Genomic DNA, 17,741 nt, shown 5'->3' on the forward strand with positions numbered 1-17,741 from the left:
TGCGTCTAGAACCAATGCAGCGAATCCGCCATGACGGGTGCTAGTGGGATGGTCCCTTCGATCAAAGGTGATCGGGCAGGAGGACCATGGGTTGAACTTTGGGGCGACTGGCTCTACCGCGTATACATCCCTTAACGCGCGCTTCCGCTCCCTCTTGGGGATGTGGGTTGCGTATATCATGTTCACCGTCCGCACTTGTGGGGGAAAATCCTTCTGTCCACTGTTGTTCAGCGACCGGGGCTCTTCGTCGTCATCCCTATGCCGCCCCGTGTCTTTATTTTCGGCATTTAACTTGCCTGCCTGCTTGAACACCCAACAATCCCTGTTGGTGTGATTGGCCGGCTTTTCGGGGGTGCCATGTATCTGGCACAAGTGGTCCAGTATTCGATCCAAACTGGACGGGCCCCTAGGATTTCTTTTGAATGGCTTTTTCCGCTGACCGGATTTATAGCCTCTGAATCCGGCATTAACTGCCGTATCCTCAGCATTGTCGCCGTTAGTGCGGCGCTTCTGCTTGTTGTGATGCGACCTGCCACTACTGTCCCTGGTATCTGAATTACCAGGGTTCTTGGTCATATTGTTGCTACGAGCAAGCCAGCTGTCTTCTCCCGCGCAAAAGCGGGTCATGAGTGTCGTGAGTGCTGCCATAGATTTCGGCTTTTCCTGTCCAAGGTGCCGGGCAAGCCACTCGTCATGGAAATTGTGCTTGAAGGCTGCTAGGGCCTCTGCATCCGGACAGTTGACTATTTGATTTTTCTTTCTTAGGAACCGTGTCCAGAATTGCTTGGCCGATTCCTCTGGCTATTGAATTACGCTCTGGACAACCTTGAGGAGCTTGATTTCATCAACCATCTGTTAGAGAAACCACAGCGGGCATTGATCCTCCGCTTCTCGCCCACCCTCCGTGTTGCCAACATTGGTGGATGCAACCTCTCGGACGTCAACTTCCATGAGCTCCACCTTCACTTCCCCTTGCTTAAGCAACTCGGTCTTGTAAATGTCATGATCTCGGAGAGCTCGCTGCATAGCCTGATTGCCGGGTGCCCAGCTCTCGAGTGCTTGATGATTGACATGTGCTCTGGCTTCCGCTGCATCCGAATAAACTCCCCAACTATTAGATGCATGGCTGTGAGAGAATATGGGATACCGATAGAGTCACTGCTGCTTGAACAAATCGTCATTGAGAAAGCTCCTTGTCTTGTGAGGCTGCTCTTTGAGAGGGGCAATATTCTGCAGGTAACCGTACTCGCAGCTCCTAAACTGGAGACTTTAGGCTTCATTAGTGATAAGTGCAGGTCAGGTGAATTGTCCAAACTCATGATTGGCTCCACTATTATTCAGGTATGTCCTATGGCTTCTCAGTTGCATTTCTATGCGCAGAAAAATTGCCTATCACCTGACCTGTGCACTGGCCTAATATTGTGGCTTTCATACTTGATGAAGGGATTGTGTGTTGATAACCTGATAACAGTGGTACAAACTGTCAAGATTTTGGCTCTTGATATGCACAATCTTAGTTTGGATACTGTTATTGAATTGATGAGATGCTTTCCGTGCTTGGAGAAGTTGTACATTCAGGTGATGTTTCTTCATTGATAGTTCATCAACCTTTTTGATCTACTTTTGGTCTGAACTTGTTGATTTGGTTATTTGTGTATGTTATTTCAGTCATTTCAATCAAGACCGGGGAATTTGTGGCGTCGTAAACACCGGAATCTGTTAAAATGTTTTGACATGAGTTTGAAGACGTTAGTGTTACAACTATATCGGGGGAAGAAGTCGCAAATTAACTTTCTTACATTCTTTGTATTGAATGCGAAAGTGCTAGAGTCAGTGACACTTGGCATCACAACCAGGAATAACAATGAGAAGTTCTTGGCAAAACAACGCAGGAAGCTTGAGCTAGAGAACAGGGTTTCCAGAGATGCTCAGTTTCATTTTAGAACTGGTAGTTGTGTCCGCAGTTCTTATGATATCAAGCATATCGGTGATTTGGATTTAACCGATCCATTTGCACATATGTAGCTACTTGTTCTCGCCGGTTGGCCTATTTCATTTTGTGTGTTGTCAAACCTGAGTGGTTAGCGTGTTTGTAGTACCTTTTGAGTTTGTATCATCTGGTACCTTAGTAGAATTCGAGAGACTATTGTTTATGATACTTTTGTCAGACGGGCCACATGTTTGCAACCCTGTGCTAGTTTACATTAACTCCGGTGTTGGTGTTATTTCACATTATGTTTTATGGCATTGTTCTCCGAGTCTCTTTCTTGTTGCCTGTCAACACTGAATACTTGCCTGATTTCCCTGAATAGTGCTGTTGAAGTTATCGTTTGATCAACAGTGAATCACTGAACTCTATGCTGAATGTAAATCTCACCATTAAAGTTCAACTCTGCTGATTGTTGTAATGATTTTGAATACCATTATCTGAGTAATACTTGGCACATATTTTCGAACTCATTATATGCTCGAGATGAGAAATCTGAAGACTTGCTGCTAAATTGGAACTTTGTTTAAAAACTGAAACAATATGTTGTAGATAGATTACTGTTAGCAGCAGGATTTGGATGATTCTGAAACACTCTCAATAGCCGCTGCAGATCATCATTTGTTGTATCCTTCAGAAGATACTCAAATGGTTCCATGCAATGTACCTTTGTCATGTATACTATCTGCACCTGATTTGATCCGAGCCATGACAGAAACAGCAGGCTCGAGACCTCTTGATTGTATGCTTATATATATGACTATGATACCTTGTGTCATTTAAACAAGGCAGGTGTATGTCTACGCTGTCGATCTTAGCTGCCACTCCCTCTGCCCTACAATATAAGACCTGGTTAATTGTTGATGACTTCACCAAGCCACTCACCCTGTGGTTTTACTCCACTGATGTCTCATTTGATTTTGTGCAATGTTGCATGAATGTAGATGCCTAGTTTGGGAGGTGTGCGTTTTGAAGAATTAGTTAGTAGTGATAGCCATATGACAGAGTCGGATAAGTGTTTTTTGAGGCCCGGGCTCCCAGAGAAGCTCCATGAAAGGAACCAAGAGGAAATTCAACAAGATTTTTTCCGGTTGCGTGGAAGGTGGGATTGGATTGTTAAACTCAAATACATGAAAGCCGGGGTTTTGGATCACCTGTTCTTACCGAGTGTCCAAAAATAAAATTTCAGCAGAAGCAATATGATGACCATGTTAAGGTAATTGATATTTCAGATTGCACCTAGTTAGACCATTTGTTCGTCATTCTAATTTTGTTTCATTGTTATTTGTATTTTCCAGAGATACCTCAAGGACACGGAATTTTTTAACAAGAATATCTTCAACTTTTGGTGGATGAAGTCTCTCTGGAGCCCTATACCAGCTGAGCGAGCACCACGATAGAGTGCAGCATCGGTGAGGAGTGGCGCAAGCTCAAAGAAAGTGAGTGAAGACGGCGATGACTTTATGCCAAGCAAACGAGGTCAGGACTGAGGCAAGGCTCATGTTGCATCTGACAGGGGTGGCCGTAGAAGAAAGTGAGAGCGGCGACGATGACTTTATGCCAAGCAAAAAAGCTCAGAACAGATCGAAGGGTTGTGAAAGCTCAAAGAATGGTAGATTAAGTAAGAGTGTAGCATCATCGAAGGGCGCTGATGCTGATTACGATTCCGCTGATGAGTGTGCAAGCCTAAGGAAGACCTAAAAGGTCCTCTTCGGCCTGAGCGAGGCCGACAGGGTCATACATATTATAGGAAATTGTTGAAAATCTATATTAAAAAATTCTTTAGAAAATGTTAAGGGTCAAAAAAATGGTTCTTGGTGTGCACAAAAAATGTAGGACGTGTATTAAAAATTCTTAACATAAAAACATATAATTAAAAAATATGTTCCTGATATATGCTTAAAATGTAGATTATGTATGGAAAAGGTAGTTATCAAACACAATTTTTGAAATTGTAATCATCTATTTCAAAAATGTAAAATGTGTATCAAAAAATGTCCTGATGTATAAAAATGTAGAAGCCTCTAGTGAAACCTATGGCCCTCGGGTCTATTTTTCATCATATATTTTCAGATCTATAAACCATAAATATCTTGTTGAAATTTATTTACTTTTATTTTGTTTTATGTTTTAGTATTTTTTTATATCTTATCTCTATCAGATCTCACCTTTGCAAGTGACAGTGAAGGGATTGACAACCCCTTTATCGCATTGGGTGCAAGTGTTTGATTGTTTGTATAGGTGCATATATTAGAGACTTGCTTGTATCTCCTACTGTATTGATACCTTGGTTCTTAACTGAGGGAAATACTTATCTCTACTTTGCTGCATCACTCTTTCCTCTTCAAGGGAAAAATCAACGGAAGCTCAAGAAGAAGCAATATGGTAGTGTTTCTCAATATCGGTTGGTATTGAGATTCATTTCGACATCTCATTTAGAGGCCATCAAAATAGTCATATTCGGGAGGCCCAACACCAATTCCAAAATCCGAGCCTCAAAACAAACATCCAAACGGGGCCTTAGGCTATTATTTTGTATGTGTGATTTCAATCCTTGGGTAGGTGCATTTGTATGGTTGGAACCATCAACTCTCATGCAATGCTAAAAAAGGAAACCGAGAAGCCTGGTGTAGGATCGAAAGTTTTTCTAGAAGAGGGTGATTAACTACTTGACCAAATAAAAATCTAGCCTTTTCCCAATTTTAAGTCTTGGTAGATTTTAACAACTTAGCACAAGTCAAGCAATCAACCTACACATGCAAGTCTAAGAGTATAGCAGCGAAATGTAAAACATTGCACATGAAGGTAAAGGAAGGAGTTTGGAGGGAGCAAACGCAATGTAGACAAGGAGATTTTTGGCGTGGTTCTGATAGGTGGTGCTATCGTACATCCACGTTGATGGAGACTTCAACCCACGAAGGGTAATGGTTGCGCAAGTCCACGAATGACTCCACCCACGAAGGGTCCACGAAGAAGCAACCTTGTCTATCCCACCATGGCCATCGCCCACGAAGGACTTGCCTCACTAGGGTAGATCTTCATGAAGTAGGCGATCTCCTTGCTCGTACAAACTCCTTGGTTCAACTTCACAATCTTGACGCAGGCTCCCAAGTGACACCTAACCAATTTAGGAGACACCACTCTCCAAAAGGTAATAGACGGTGTGTTGATGCTGAACTCCTTGCTCTTGTGCTTCAAATGATAGTCTCCCCAACACTCAACTCTCTCTCACAGATTTGGATTTGGTGGAAAGATGATTTGAGTGGAAAGCAACTTGGGGAAGGCTAGATATCAAGATTCAAATGGTTGGAATGGAATATCTTGGTCTCAACACATGAGTAGGTGGTTCTCTCTCAGAAAATGAATGCTGAAGTGTAGGCACGTTCTGATGGCTCTCCTTACTAATGAAGGAAGGATGGAGGGGTATATATAGCCTCCACACAAAATCTAACCATTAGACACAATTTACCAAACTCGGTGGGACCGAATCAGAAAACTCGTTCAGACCAATTTAGTTCAAAATGTGAGCGTTAGGTTTTTTGGTGGGACCGACATGTCAACTCTGTGGGACTGATTTCATTAGGGTTAGGGCATAACGTAATCTCGGTGAGACCGATTACACAAACTCGGTGGGACCGATTTTGGTAATAAGCTAACCAGAGAGTTGGTTAGGAAAACTCAATGGGACCGAATCGCTCATTTCGGTGAGACCAAAACGTTACGAAAGGGAAACAAAGAGTTTGCATTGCGAACTCGGTGGGACCGATTGCTCATATTGGTTGGATCGAAACATTACGAAGGTAAACAGAGAGTTTGCAATCCCATCTCGGTGAGACCGAGAGCCCTATCGGTGAGACCGAAGTGACTAGGGTTTGTGGTAGTGACTATCTCAAGTGAACTCGGTGGCGCCGGATGAAACATTTTTGGTGGGGCCGAGTTTGATTTTTGGTTTGGGACATATGTGGATATGAGAAGGTGGTTAAGGGTTTTTGGAGCATATCACTAAGCATTTTGAGCAAGCAAGCCATTAAGCAACACCTCATCCCCTTTTAATAGTATTGCCTTTTCCTATGGACTCAATGTGATCTTGGATCACTAAAAGTAAAATGTAGAGTCTTGAGCTTGAGCCAATATGTGTCCTTAGCATTTTGAGGGGTCCACAATCCTAATCCATGCCATGCCAATCATTGAACTTTCCTTAAATATTTATCTTGAAATAGCATTAGCTCAATGAGCTATATGTTGTTAATAATTACCAAAACCACCCAGGGATAGTGGCACTTTCAATCTTCCTCTTTTTGGTAATTGATGACAACATATAGATCAAAGCTTCGACAAATGATAATAAGATTTAAATACATCGTCGCTTTGAGAAGTATGTGATAAGCAAGAGCTCTCCCTAAATTTGTGCACTATTTTAGATTTGCTTTTTAATGCAAATGTACAATCGATTAGGATCACGGGTCACTCTTCCATGTCACATACATCTTGGTGGAGCGCTCAAAATGATATAAATTAAAACATGCACTCATCACCAAGCAAAGTGAATAATCATATAAGAATATAAAGAATAATGTCATCCAAGCAAACATTAAAGTAGCATGTGATCAAACACATGATCATGCAAGTATCTCACATAGACATAAAGTATCAAACAGGCACACAATAAAGTTCAACCAAAATGCAAGAGAGACACATGAGGGAAACACTCTCTCTCGAAGCCTATGATCTATACATTTCTCCCCCTTTGGCAACAAGTTACCAAAAAGTTTGAAAATTCATAGTGCTATGCGTCTCTCAGGCTTGGTCTTCGGGAGGTGGTGTAGAGAGAACTCCAAGGACGAAGGCATCAGTTGATGTGGTTGGAGCTGATGGAGCAGGTGCTAGAGGTGGCACTGAAGCTGTCGCTGCTGGTGCAGATGAAGTAGCTCTTGTATCTGATACTGGCACTACAGCTGACCTCTGATTCCTTGGCACACGCTGAAAAGCATCCGTAGTTGCATTCCCTCTCTTCTCCTCTGCTTCCTCCTAGAGCTGCTCGACTGCACTCTATATCTCAGTCACCTTGAGGTCAAGATCATACAATTTTGTCTCAACAATCCTTTCCAAGCTTTCCTAATTCTGGGTCAGGGTGGCCAAGCCCTTCTCAATCCTCAATGTTGCCTGAATTAGATAACCTAGCTGATCTTGTTTGCTCTTTAAGAATACCTGAGATGCTTCCTTAGCACTTGGCATCCTTGCAGCCTTTTCTGTCTTTGCCTTAGCTCTCTTCTCTTATGCTTGTGCTGATGAAGGTTCATTCTCATTCATCACAACTGTGTTATCTTCAAAATCTTGGTGCAAGGGTAAATGCTCCTTGTCCAACAAGTAAGTACATGTGCCGATCTTTGAGTTAATGAGCACCTGAATGCGTGGAGCATACCCACAAGATCTTTTCTGGTTAGTAGCTATCCTCTTGATTGTCTCCACAATCAGACTCATGACCTTGAATTTTTGTGGTACATCAAAGATTTGCAGCAAGTTGATGGATTGCCTTAAGATGGTGTTCATAGTAGGCAGACCAGACAACAAATAGTGCACAAATCCAAACTTGTGTGTCTCCAAAGCTTTGTCAGGGATCTCCTTGTACATGTTTGCCATAAAGTTGTGGTCCTTCTTCTTTTTGGCATACACATCCAAATCATCTTCTTGCTCTTCTGAGGCATTGATCAACTTGGCCCATTCATCAATAGTTGATTGGTACCTCGTACCTTCAGACATCCACACGATTCTGCCATCTGGATAGAAATGAGTAGTGGAGTAGAACTGCATAATGAGTTCATCATTCCATTTGGTCAACTTTTGACCCACAAACTCATCAACTCCACAAGCTTTGAAGCTTTCATGTACACCTGGGAAGAAGTCTTCATTCTCATTAATGAATTCCCAATCGACCCATTTCATATCACAGACAATTGGCTTCTTGTCAAGCAGAATGGTCTCATAGAAATCTTGTTGTTCCTTGGTGTGGAACCTATAGTCCAATGTAGTTCTCCTTCTTACAACATATGGATCAGACTGCCTCCAAAGTCTCAATCCTGCATCCTTTCTGATGTTCATGTCCTCAGCCACTGGATGAGTGTCATTGTGTTCTGAAATCTTTGGTTTCGGTTTTCTCAGCACTTGGGCTTCTGCATCTTCTTCTTCAGCTTCAGGCACTGGTGCCTTGTTCTTTTCTTCAGTAGGAATGTTTCCGGTGCTTCTCTTGGGTTTAGAAGGCTTATGAGCTTGAGCTGTTGCTTTGGGAGCAATTTTGGGCTTTGATGTTGCAGCCCCTGACTTGATTGCATCTCCCATGAGCTTCTGAGACTTGGGTGCTGGTGCAGCATCCTCTTCATCTTCATCTTCTTCTGGCTCTCTCATTATGGAGGATCTACCAAGCACTCTGGCAGTTATCTTCTTGACCCTCTCATTCCTCTTCTTTCCCTCTCCAGCAGCCTCTCCAGTTGGCTTAGATGTTTCAGCAGTTGAGACTCTGACCTTTAAGGTTGGCACCCTCTTGGCAGGGGCCTTCTTGTGCAGCAGTACCCTTCTTGACCAGGCTTTGTAGTTGCAGCAGTACCATACTATTGTTGGGGAACATAGTAATTTCAAAAAAAATCCTACGCACATGCAAGATCATGGTGATGCATAGCAACGAGAGGGAGAGTGTTGTCTATGTACCCTCGTAGACCATAATTGGAAGCGTTATGACAAAGCGGTTGATGTAGTCATACGTCTTCACAATCGACCGATCCTAGCACCAAAAGTATGGCACCTCCGCGATCTGCACACGTTCAGCTTGGTGACGTCCACGAACTCACGATCCAGCAGAGTGTCGAGGGAGAGCTTCTGTAACACCCTCGATGGGGCTATATCTGCCACGTGTCGAAGCACGACTTAGAGGCATAACCGCATTGAAAGCAATGTCGCAAGTGAGGTAATCTTCACAAACAACCCATGTAATACAATAGGGGAAAAGATACATAGTTGGCTTACAATCTCCACTTCACACAAATACATGAATACAACATTACAACATCCAAATACAATCAAGGTCTGACTACGGAACCAAAATAAAAGAAGAACCCCAAAAGCGACAAGGTCCCCGATCGACCCCAACTAGGCTCCACTACTGATCAACTGGAAACAGATCAACACAAAGGCCAAGATCTTCATCGAGCTCCTCCTAAGCTTGGTTGCGTCATCTCCACGAACTCATCGGCACCTGCAAGCTTGTTTGGAAGTATCTGTGAGTCACGGGGACTCAACAATCTCACACCCTCGCGATCAAGACTATTTAAGCTTATGGGTAAGGTAAAAGGTATGAGGTGGAGCTGCAGCAAGCGACTAGCATATATGGTGGCTAACCTATTCGCAAAAGAGAGCGAGAAGAGAAGGCAAAAGCACGGTCAAACAACTATGATCAAGAAGTGATCCTAGAACAACCTACGTCAAGCATTACTCCAACACCGTGTTCACTTCCCGGACTCCGCCGGAAAGAGACCATCACGGTTACACACGCGGTTGATGTATTTTAATTAAGGTCAACTTCAGGTTTTCTACAACTGGACATTAACAAATTCCCATCTGCCCATAACCGCGGGCACGGCTTTCGAAAGTTCAAATCCCTGCAGGGGTGTCCCAACTTAGCCCATCACAAGCTCTCACGGTCAACGAAGGATATTCCTTCTAGCGGGAAGACCCGATCAGACTCGGAATCCCGGTTACAAGACATTTCGACAATGGTAAAACAAGTCCAGCAACACCGCCCGAATGTGCCAACAAATCCCGATAGGAGCTGCACATATCTCGTTCTCAGGGCACACTCAGATGAGACATCCTACGAGTAAAACCAACCCTCAAGTTGCCCCGAGGTGGCCTTGCAGTCTACTCGGTCGGACCAACACTCAAAGGAGCACTAGCCCACGAAGGGTAACGGTTGCGCGAGTCCACAGAGGGCTCCACCCACGAAGGGTCCATGAAGAATCAACCTTGTCTATCCCACCATGGCCATCACCCACGAAGGACTTGCTTTACTAGGGTAGATCTTCATGAAGTAGACGATCTCCTCGCCCGTACAAACTCCTTGGTTCAACTCCACAATCTTGAAGGAGGCTCCCAAGTGACAGCTAACCAATCTAGGAGACAGCACTCTCCAAAAGGTAATAGATAGTGTGTTGATGATGAACTCCTTGCTCTTGTGCTTCAAATGATAGTCTACCCAACACTCAACTCTCTCACACAGATTTGGATTTGGTGGAAAGATGATTTGAGTGGAAAGCAATTTCGGGAAGGCTACAGATCAAGATTCAAATGGTTGGAATGGAATATCTTGGTCTCAACACATGAGTAGGTGGTTCTCTCTCAGAAAATGAATGCTGAAGTGTAGGCACGTTCTGATGGCTCTCATTACTAATGAAGGATGGGTGGAGGGGTATATAAAGCCTCCACACAAAATCTAACCGTTACACACAATTTCACAAACTCGATGGGACCGAATCAGAAAACTCGGTCAGACTGATTTAGTTCAAAATGTGAACGTTGGGTTTTTTGGTGGGACCGACATGTCAACTCGGTGGGACCGATTTCATTAGGATAGGGTATAACGTAATCTCGGTCAGACCGATTACACAAACTCGGTGGGACGATTTTAGTAATAAGCTAACCAGAGAGTTGGTCAGGCAAACTCGGTGGGACCGAATCGCTCATTTCGGTCAGACCGAAATGTTACGGAAGGGAAACAGAGAGTTTGCATTGCGAACTTGATGGGACCAATCGCTCATCTCGGTTGGATCGAAACATTACGAAGGGAAACAGAGAGTTTGCAATCTCATCTCGATGAGACCGAGATCCCTATCGGTGAGACCGAAGTGACTAGGGTTTGTGGCAGTGGCTATGTCAAGTGAACTCGGTGGCGCCGGATGGATCATTTCGGTGGGGCCGAGTTTGATTTTTGGTTTGGTACATATGTGGATATGAGAGAGTGGTTGAGGGTTTTTGGAGCATATCACTAAGCATTTTGAGCAAGTAAGCCATTAAGCAACACCTCATCCCTTTTTAATAGTAGTGGCTTTTCCTATGGACTCAATGTGATCTTGGATCACTGAAAGTAAAATGTAGAGTCTTAAGCTTGAGCCAATATGTGTCCTTAGCATTTTGAGGGGTCCACAATCCTAATCCATGCCATGCCAATCATTGAACTTTCCTGAAATATTTATCGTGAAATAGCATTAGATCAATGAGCTATATGTTGTTAATACTTACCAAAACCACCCAGGGATAGTTGCACTTTCAACTGGTATTTTTTATGTATAACATTGAAAAATTGTTTTGAGAAACCACAAAATTTGTCATGTCTTTGAGGTGGGAGTGCCGAATGCTGCCAGCCATCCGAAATTGGTGTAAGAAAACTAAAGCAGAATTGGAGCAGGGTGATAACATAGCAAAGCGACATGATGATTGAAGAGCTAAATCCGAGAGGCTCGTTATAGTTTCATTTGTTGGCTAGTGGCAATGCATGGGCATTTAATTTTAACATACTAGTGGGTTCTCTATCCACACTTGTCGTATTCATAATTCAGGTTGCATCCCACCAATATTCAATTAGCCATGATGACATGGTAAGAATAGTTTGTTGTAGCGACCACACCTCAAATGTTCTGATCTCTGTGCTCAGGTGTCATCCCTGGATCAATAATGCTCACACCACACAGTACTCGGAGTATTTATAACAGAGTAGCAATCACACACTTATTACAATGAATATGGCTTAAGGCCATCTAATAACGATAACAGCGGAAGGCTTGGAAGATAAGTGAGTCCATCAACTCCAACGGCATCACTGAGTATAGAACCACGACCTAAAACTCCTTAATCATCGTCTGAAAAGTCTGCAACATTAACGTTGCAGCCCGAAACGGGTCAGCACATGGAATATGCTGGCAAGGTAACACATAGAGAGTAATGGAATGAAACAACTATAGTATATGCATATTTGGCTGGTGGAAAGCTCTATGGTTACAGTTTTGCGTAAAGCCAATTTTCCCCTACTGCAAAGGAATAAATTTTATTTAACTATCATGGTAGTTGTTAAACATTGAGAATGGTTGACAACATTCTCAATCCCAATTAAGCATCATCATTAAACAAAACCCAACAAAATTGATTTTTAGAGTAACATGTTGAGATTCACATGATAATCCAAGTACTAGATACTCAAGCTGTCCATAACCGGGGACACGGCTAACCATGATTAGTTTATACACTCTGCAGAGGTTTGCGCACTTTTCCCCACAAGACTCGATCGTCTCTATTTGCTTTCTCGCACTATATGGTGTTTGAGAAGACGGATGACCGAGACATAGTCTTTCAAAAGCGCTAGCACCTTACGATGGATAGACCGTTACACCTACTTTCCCCTACATCTGCTAGTCTACCCTATAAGAGTTCGCACGACTTAATCAACTATGCTAGAGCCCATAATAGCTTGTGGCTGCACATGGAAGTTTCTAGTATGAAAAATCTCACGATCCCTTTGGGCCTGGGTGGCGGTCCATAAAGAAAAACAGGCAATCCTGGAATACCCAGGTACCTCAATCCACCCAGATGTGTGTTTAAGTTTCCACCTTAGATAAACCATTAATTAACAAACTCACATCTGTCATGGATATCACTCACCCAATCCATGTCTACTAGCATAGCATGGCATAATAGGCAACGTAGAAGTAACTCCCAAAGGTTTGATAATATAACAGGTAATAGGTACTACCTCAACTACTTCCCATCCCACAATTTAATTAGATCCTAATCATGCAATGTTTGAGGATTTATCTAATGCAATAAAACTGGGTAGTAGGAGGTATGATCAAAGTGTTACTTGCCTTGCTGATGATCCGTGAAACCTAGCGATTCGAAGTAACAGGCGGCGCACTCCGGGTATTCTATCGCAGACAAACAAACAAGCATACAATAAGTATTCATCTAATGCACAGGTAAAACTCGAATAAGAGATCGAACTAGAAGGTTCAACTTAAGAACTCCGGTTTGCAAAAAGAATCAAATCAAACGAAGGAACGAAAGTCAAACGGCAAAAGAAACAAGCTTCGTTTACTATTCTGGATCTAGGGCAATTTTTATAGTGGCAAAAACTTGTTTAAGTTGGTTAAACGGATAGAGGGTTTCGAGACGAAACTCCAGGCGCTTGAATCGCCTGAATCCGATAAACGAGCGAAAAGTTATACTAAAACGAAAATCAGATCAGGAATCGCGATCAGAAAAATCGCGGATTTAATCCGAGAAAAAGAAAAACGACGAACGTTCGCTAGAATGAATGAACGGACGAACGCTCGCTAAATAAATAAATCGGAAAAACCAATCTATTTAAAAAAATGAAACTAAAAAAAATTAAAAAAAACCGCGACTTTTTTTCCTCTTTATTTTTAAATTATTCCGCGCAGAAAAACAAATAAAAGAAATACTAAACAGACTCCAAAAATCCCGAAATAAGTTTTCTCGGGCTTCTAAAATAAAGCCGCACAAGGTGAACATTTATTTGGGGCCTAAATGCAATTTTGAAAAATGCACATGTTTCCTAAATTCAAATAAAATACCGAAAAACTCTGAAATAAAATCTTATTTGATTTTATTATTAAATCCTCAATATTTCTTTATTTTGGGGAAGTCATTTTATTCTCTCTCTCATATTTTTGTAATAGAAATAATTGATGATAAAATAATTAAAATCAAATGATCCTATTCGCAAAATTTGAGAAAACTCAAATATGAAAATAATGAAATCCCCAACTCTCTCCGTGGGTCCTTGAGTTGCGTGGAATTTCTAGGATCAAAACGAAAAGCAAATAAATTATGATATGCAATGATGGTCTAATGTATAACATTCCAAATTGAAAATTTGGAATGTTACAAACCTACCCCCCCTTAAGATGAATCTCGCCCTCGAGATTCAGGTTGGCTAGAAAATAGGTGAGGGTGGTCCTTGAGAAAATCTTCCTCTCGCTCCCAGGTGGCTTCATCCTCCGTGTGGTGGCTCCACTAAACCTTACAGAACTTGATAACCTTGCTGCGGGTGACTCGACTGGCATACTCTAGAATCTTAACTGGTTTCTCCTCATAGGTCAAATCGTTATCCAACTGAATTGCTTCCAATGGCACGGTGTCTCTCAAAGGTATGTCAGCTATCTCTGCGTGGCACTTCTTCAACTGAGAAACATGGAACACATCATGAACTCCTGACAATCCTTCGGGCAATTCCAACTTGTAGGCCACTTCTCCCATACGTTCCAATACTCGGTATGGTCCTACAAATCATGGCGCTAACTTTCCTTTAACACCAAAGCGCTTTGTTCCCCGAAGTGGGGATACTCGAAGATAATCTCTATCTCCAACTTCGTAAACTGTCTCCTTGCGTTTAGAATCTGCATAACTCTTCTGTCTGGACTGGGCTATCTTGAGCCTATCGCGAATCAATTTCACCTTCTATTCAGACTCCTTAATCAAGTCAGGTACAAACAACTGGCGGTCTCCAACTTCATCCCATGTCAAGGGTGTCCTGCACCTCCTTCCGTACAAGGCTTCGAAAGGGGCCATCTTTAAACTGGATTGATAGTTGTTGTTGTAAGAGAACTCTGCATACAGCAAATTCTCGTCCCAACTAGATCCATAATCTAGCGCACAAGCTCTCAGCATGTCCTCCAAAATCTGATTGACTCTCTCGGTCTATCCATCTGTCTGTGGATGAAAAGCTGTGCTGAACTCTGGCCTAGTACCCAAAGTTTCGTGCAACTAATTCCAGAACTTTGAGGTAAACTGGGTTCCTCTATCTGATACTATACTCCTCGGAACACCATGTAAGCATACAATCCTGGTCATGTATATCTTTGCCAACTTAGCACTGGTGTAAGTGGTCTTTACCGGGATGAAATGAGCTACTTTCGTCAACCGATCAACTACAACCCAAATCGAGCCATAGCCTGAACAAGTCCTGGGTAATCCCGTGATAAAATCCATGCCTAACTTATCCCACTTCCATTCGGGTATCGGCAATGGCTGTAGCAATCCTGCTGGCTTCTGATGCTTTGCCTTTACTCTCTGACATACATCACAAACTGCTACATACTCTGCAATATATTTCTTCATTCCGGTCCACCAGAAAATATCCTTCAAATCCAAATACATCTTGGTATTTCCTGGGTGAATCGAATATGGTGAATTGTGTGCCTCTTGCAGAATCAACTTCCTGATCTCTGGGTCACTTGGCACATAAACACGGTCTTCAAACCATAGGGTGTCGTGCTCATCCTCACGAAATCCTTTAGCCTTTCCTTCGCTCATTTTCTCCTTTATAGAGGCAATCTCCTTGTCAGTCTTCTGAGCTTCTCTGATTCTATCCATCAAAGTTGACTGAATCTCCAATGCTGCTACATAGCCTCTCGAAACTATTTCCAAACATAGTTCACGAATATTTTCGGCTAACTCCCTTGGTATTTCTCCCGTTATTAGTGTATTGACATGGCTTTTGTGACTTAATGCGTCAGCTACTACATTAGCCTTTCCGGATGGTAATGCAATCTCATATCATAATCCTTGATGAGCTCCAACCATCTCCTTTGTCTGAGGTTCAACTCCTTCTGCGTGAAAATGTACTTCAAACTCTTGTGATCCGTGTACACCTCACAATGATTTCCAAAGAGGAAATGTCTCCAAGTCTTTAGTGCATGCACTACGGCTGCTAACTCCAAATCATGCGTAGCATAATTCAACTCGTGAGGTTTAAGCTGTCTTGAGGCATATGAAACAACTCTCCCTTCCTGCATAAGCACTGCTCCAAGTCCTTGACGTGAAGCGTCGCAGTACACCTCATAATCCTTGGTCTGGTCTGGCAAAATCAACACTGGTGAAGTAACCAAGTGTTTCTTCAACTCCTGGAAACTAGCCTCACACTCCTCAGTCCATATGAACTTGGTATCCTTCTTCAACAACTCTGTCATAGGCTTCGCAATCTTTGAGAAATTCTCAATGAATCTCCGGTAGTATCCTGCGAGTCCAAGGAAACTCCGGATCTCTCCAACTGTTGTTAGTGCCTCCCACTTGGTCACGGTATCAACTTTAGTGGGATCTACTGATATACCTTCTCCGGATATAACGTGTCCGAGGAATCCTACTTCCTTCAACCAAAACTCACATTTGCTGAACTTGGCATACAACTGATGTTCTCTGAGCTTCTCAAGTACCAATCGCAAATGCTCCTTATGCTCCTCTTCACTTTTCGAGTAAACCAGAATATCATCAATGAACACCACGACGGACTTATCCAAGAACTCCATAAACACTTTGTTCATCATGTTCATAAAATAGGCAGGTGCGTTAGTCAGACCAAATGACATAACGGTATACTCGTACAACCCATACCTGGTGGTAAAAGCTGTCTTAGGTATATCATGTTCTCGAATCTTCAACTGGTGGTATCCTGATCGCAGATCGATCTTGGAAAATACCTTAGGTCTTTGCAATCGATCAAACAGATCATTGATCATTGGTAGTAGGTACTTGTTTTTGATGGTTACTTCATTCAATCCTCGATAATCAAGAACCATCCTTAACGATCCATCCTTTTTCTCCACTAGAAGTACTGGTGATCCCCAAGGCAACGAACTTGGGCGAATGTAACCTTTATCCAGTAACTCCTCAATCTGCTTCTTAATTTCCACCAAATCCTTTGCAGGCATCCTGTATGGTCTCTTTGATATTGGCCCTGTGCCTGGCAATAGCTCAATCAAAAACTCAATATCTCTATCCGATGGCATGCCTAGCAACTCTTCTGGAAATACTTCAGGGAAATCCCTTACCATTGGCACCTCCTCCTGCACAACTCCTGTTAAACAATTTACTTGAGTCCCTTTTGGCACATGTAGGGATACATACTTGATCCTTCTTCCTTCTGGGATAGTAAGCAAAATTGTCTTACTGGCGCAATCAATGTTTCCTCCGTACATCGGCAGCCAATCCATACCCAAAATTACATCTAATCCTTGTGATTCCAAAATGATTAGATCCGAGGGAAACACATGCCTACCTATACTCAATGGCACTTGAATACATCCTTGACTGGCCATATACTCCACTCCTGGTGAGCTTACTAGCATAGGTGTTCTAAGAACCTTAGTGGGCAAGTTATACTTATCCACAAATCCCGTAGATATGTATGAATGTGATGCACCAGTATCAAAAAGAACGAGTGCAGTAATTGACTTAACCAAAAACTTACCGATTATGGCATCCGGTTGCTCTTCAACCTCCTCCACATTAACGTGGTTCACCTGTTCCCTGTTGAAAGGGTTTGGCTTCTTCCTAGAGCTTCCATTGTCATTCTGGCCTTCAGGACATTCATTGGCATAATGTTCGGTCTTCTGGCACTTAAAGCAAGTGACTTGGCTCAGGTCCTTCTTGGCTGGGGTTGATGGGTTGGTGCGATTCTGGCCATTGCTTCCTCCATTCCCATTACCATTCTTGGTGCCGTTGTGATTGTGCGAGCTACCTCCTCCATGGGTATGCTGAAAATGTCCTCCCGGTCTAGGGGTAAAACGTGGCTTCTGCTGAGCTCCCGAATTGTACTTCCCTTGTCCATACTTCCTCTTGCGGTTCTCAATTTGCTGCTGCTTGCCTTCAATCATAAGAGCACGGTCTACCAACTCCTGGTAGTTGTTGAAGGTTGCTA

General features: G+C 42.8%; 1 protein-coding gene across 1 annotated transcript; it reads left to right on the plus strand.

Annotated features, from left to right (window-relative positions):
* Nucleotides 1–813: 813 nt before the first annotated feature.
* Nucleotides 814–2,176, plus strand: LOC123101232 (uncharacterized; the record flags this gene model as incomplete). The annotated part of the gene is made up of 2 exons (XM_044522776.1): nt 814–1,578; nt 1,669–2,176. Coding segments are annotated over 2 exons (1,122 nt in total), but the record flags the coding sequence as incomplete, so codon positions are not given.
* Nucleotides 2,177–17,741: the final 15,565 nt, after the last annotated feature.

The sequence above is a fragment of the Triticum aestivum genome, chromosome 5A (assembly GCF_018294505.1).
Source record: "Triticum aestivum cultivar Chinese Spring chromosome 5A, IWGSC CS RefSeq v2.1, whole genome shotgun sequence".
Classification (NCBI taxonomy): Eukaryota; Viridiplantae; Streptophyta; class Magnoliopsida; order Poales; family Poaceae; genus Triticum; species Triticum aestivum.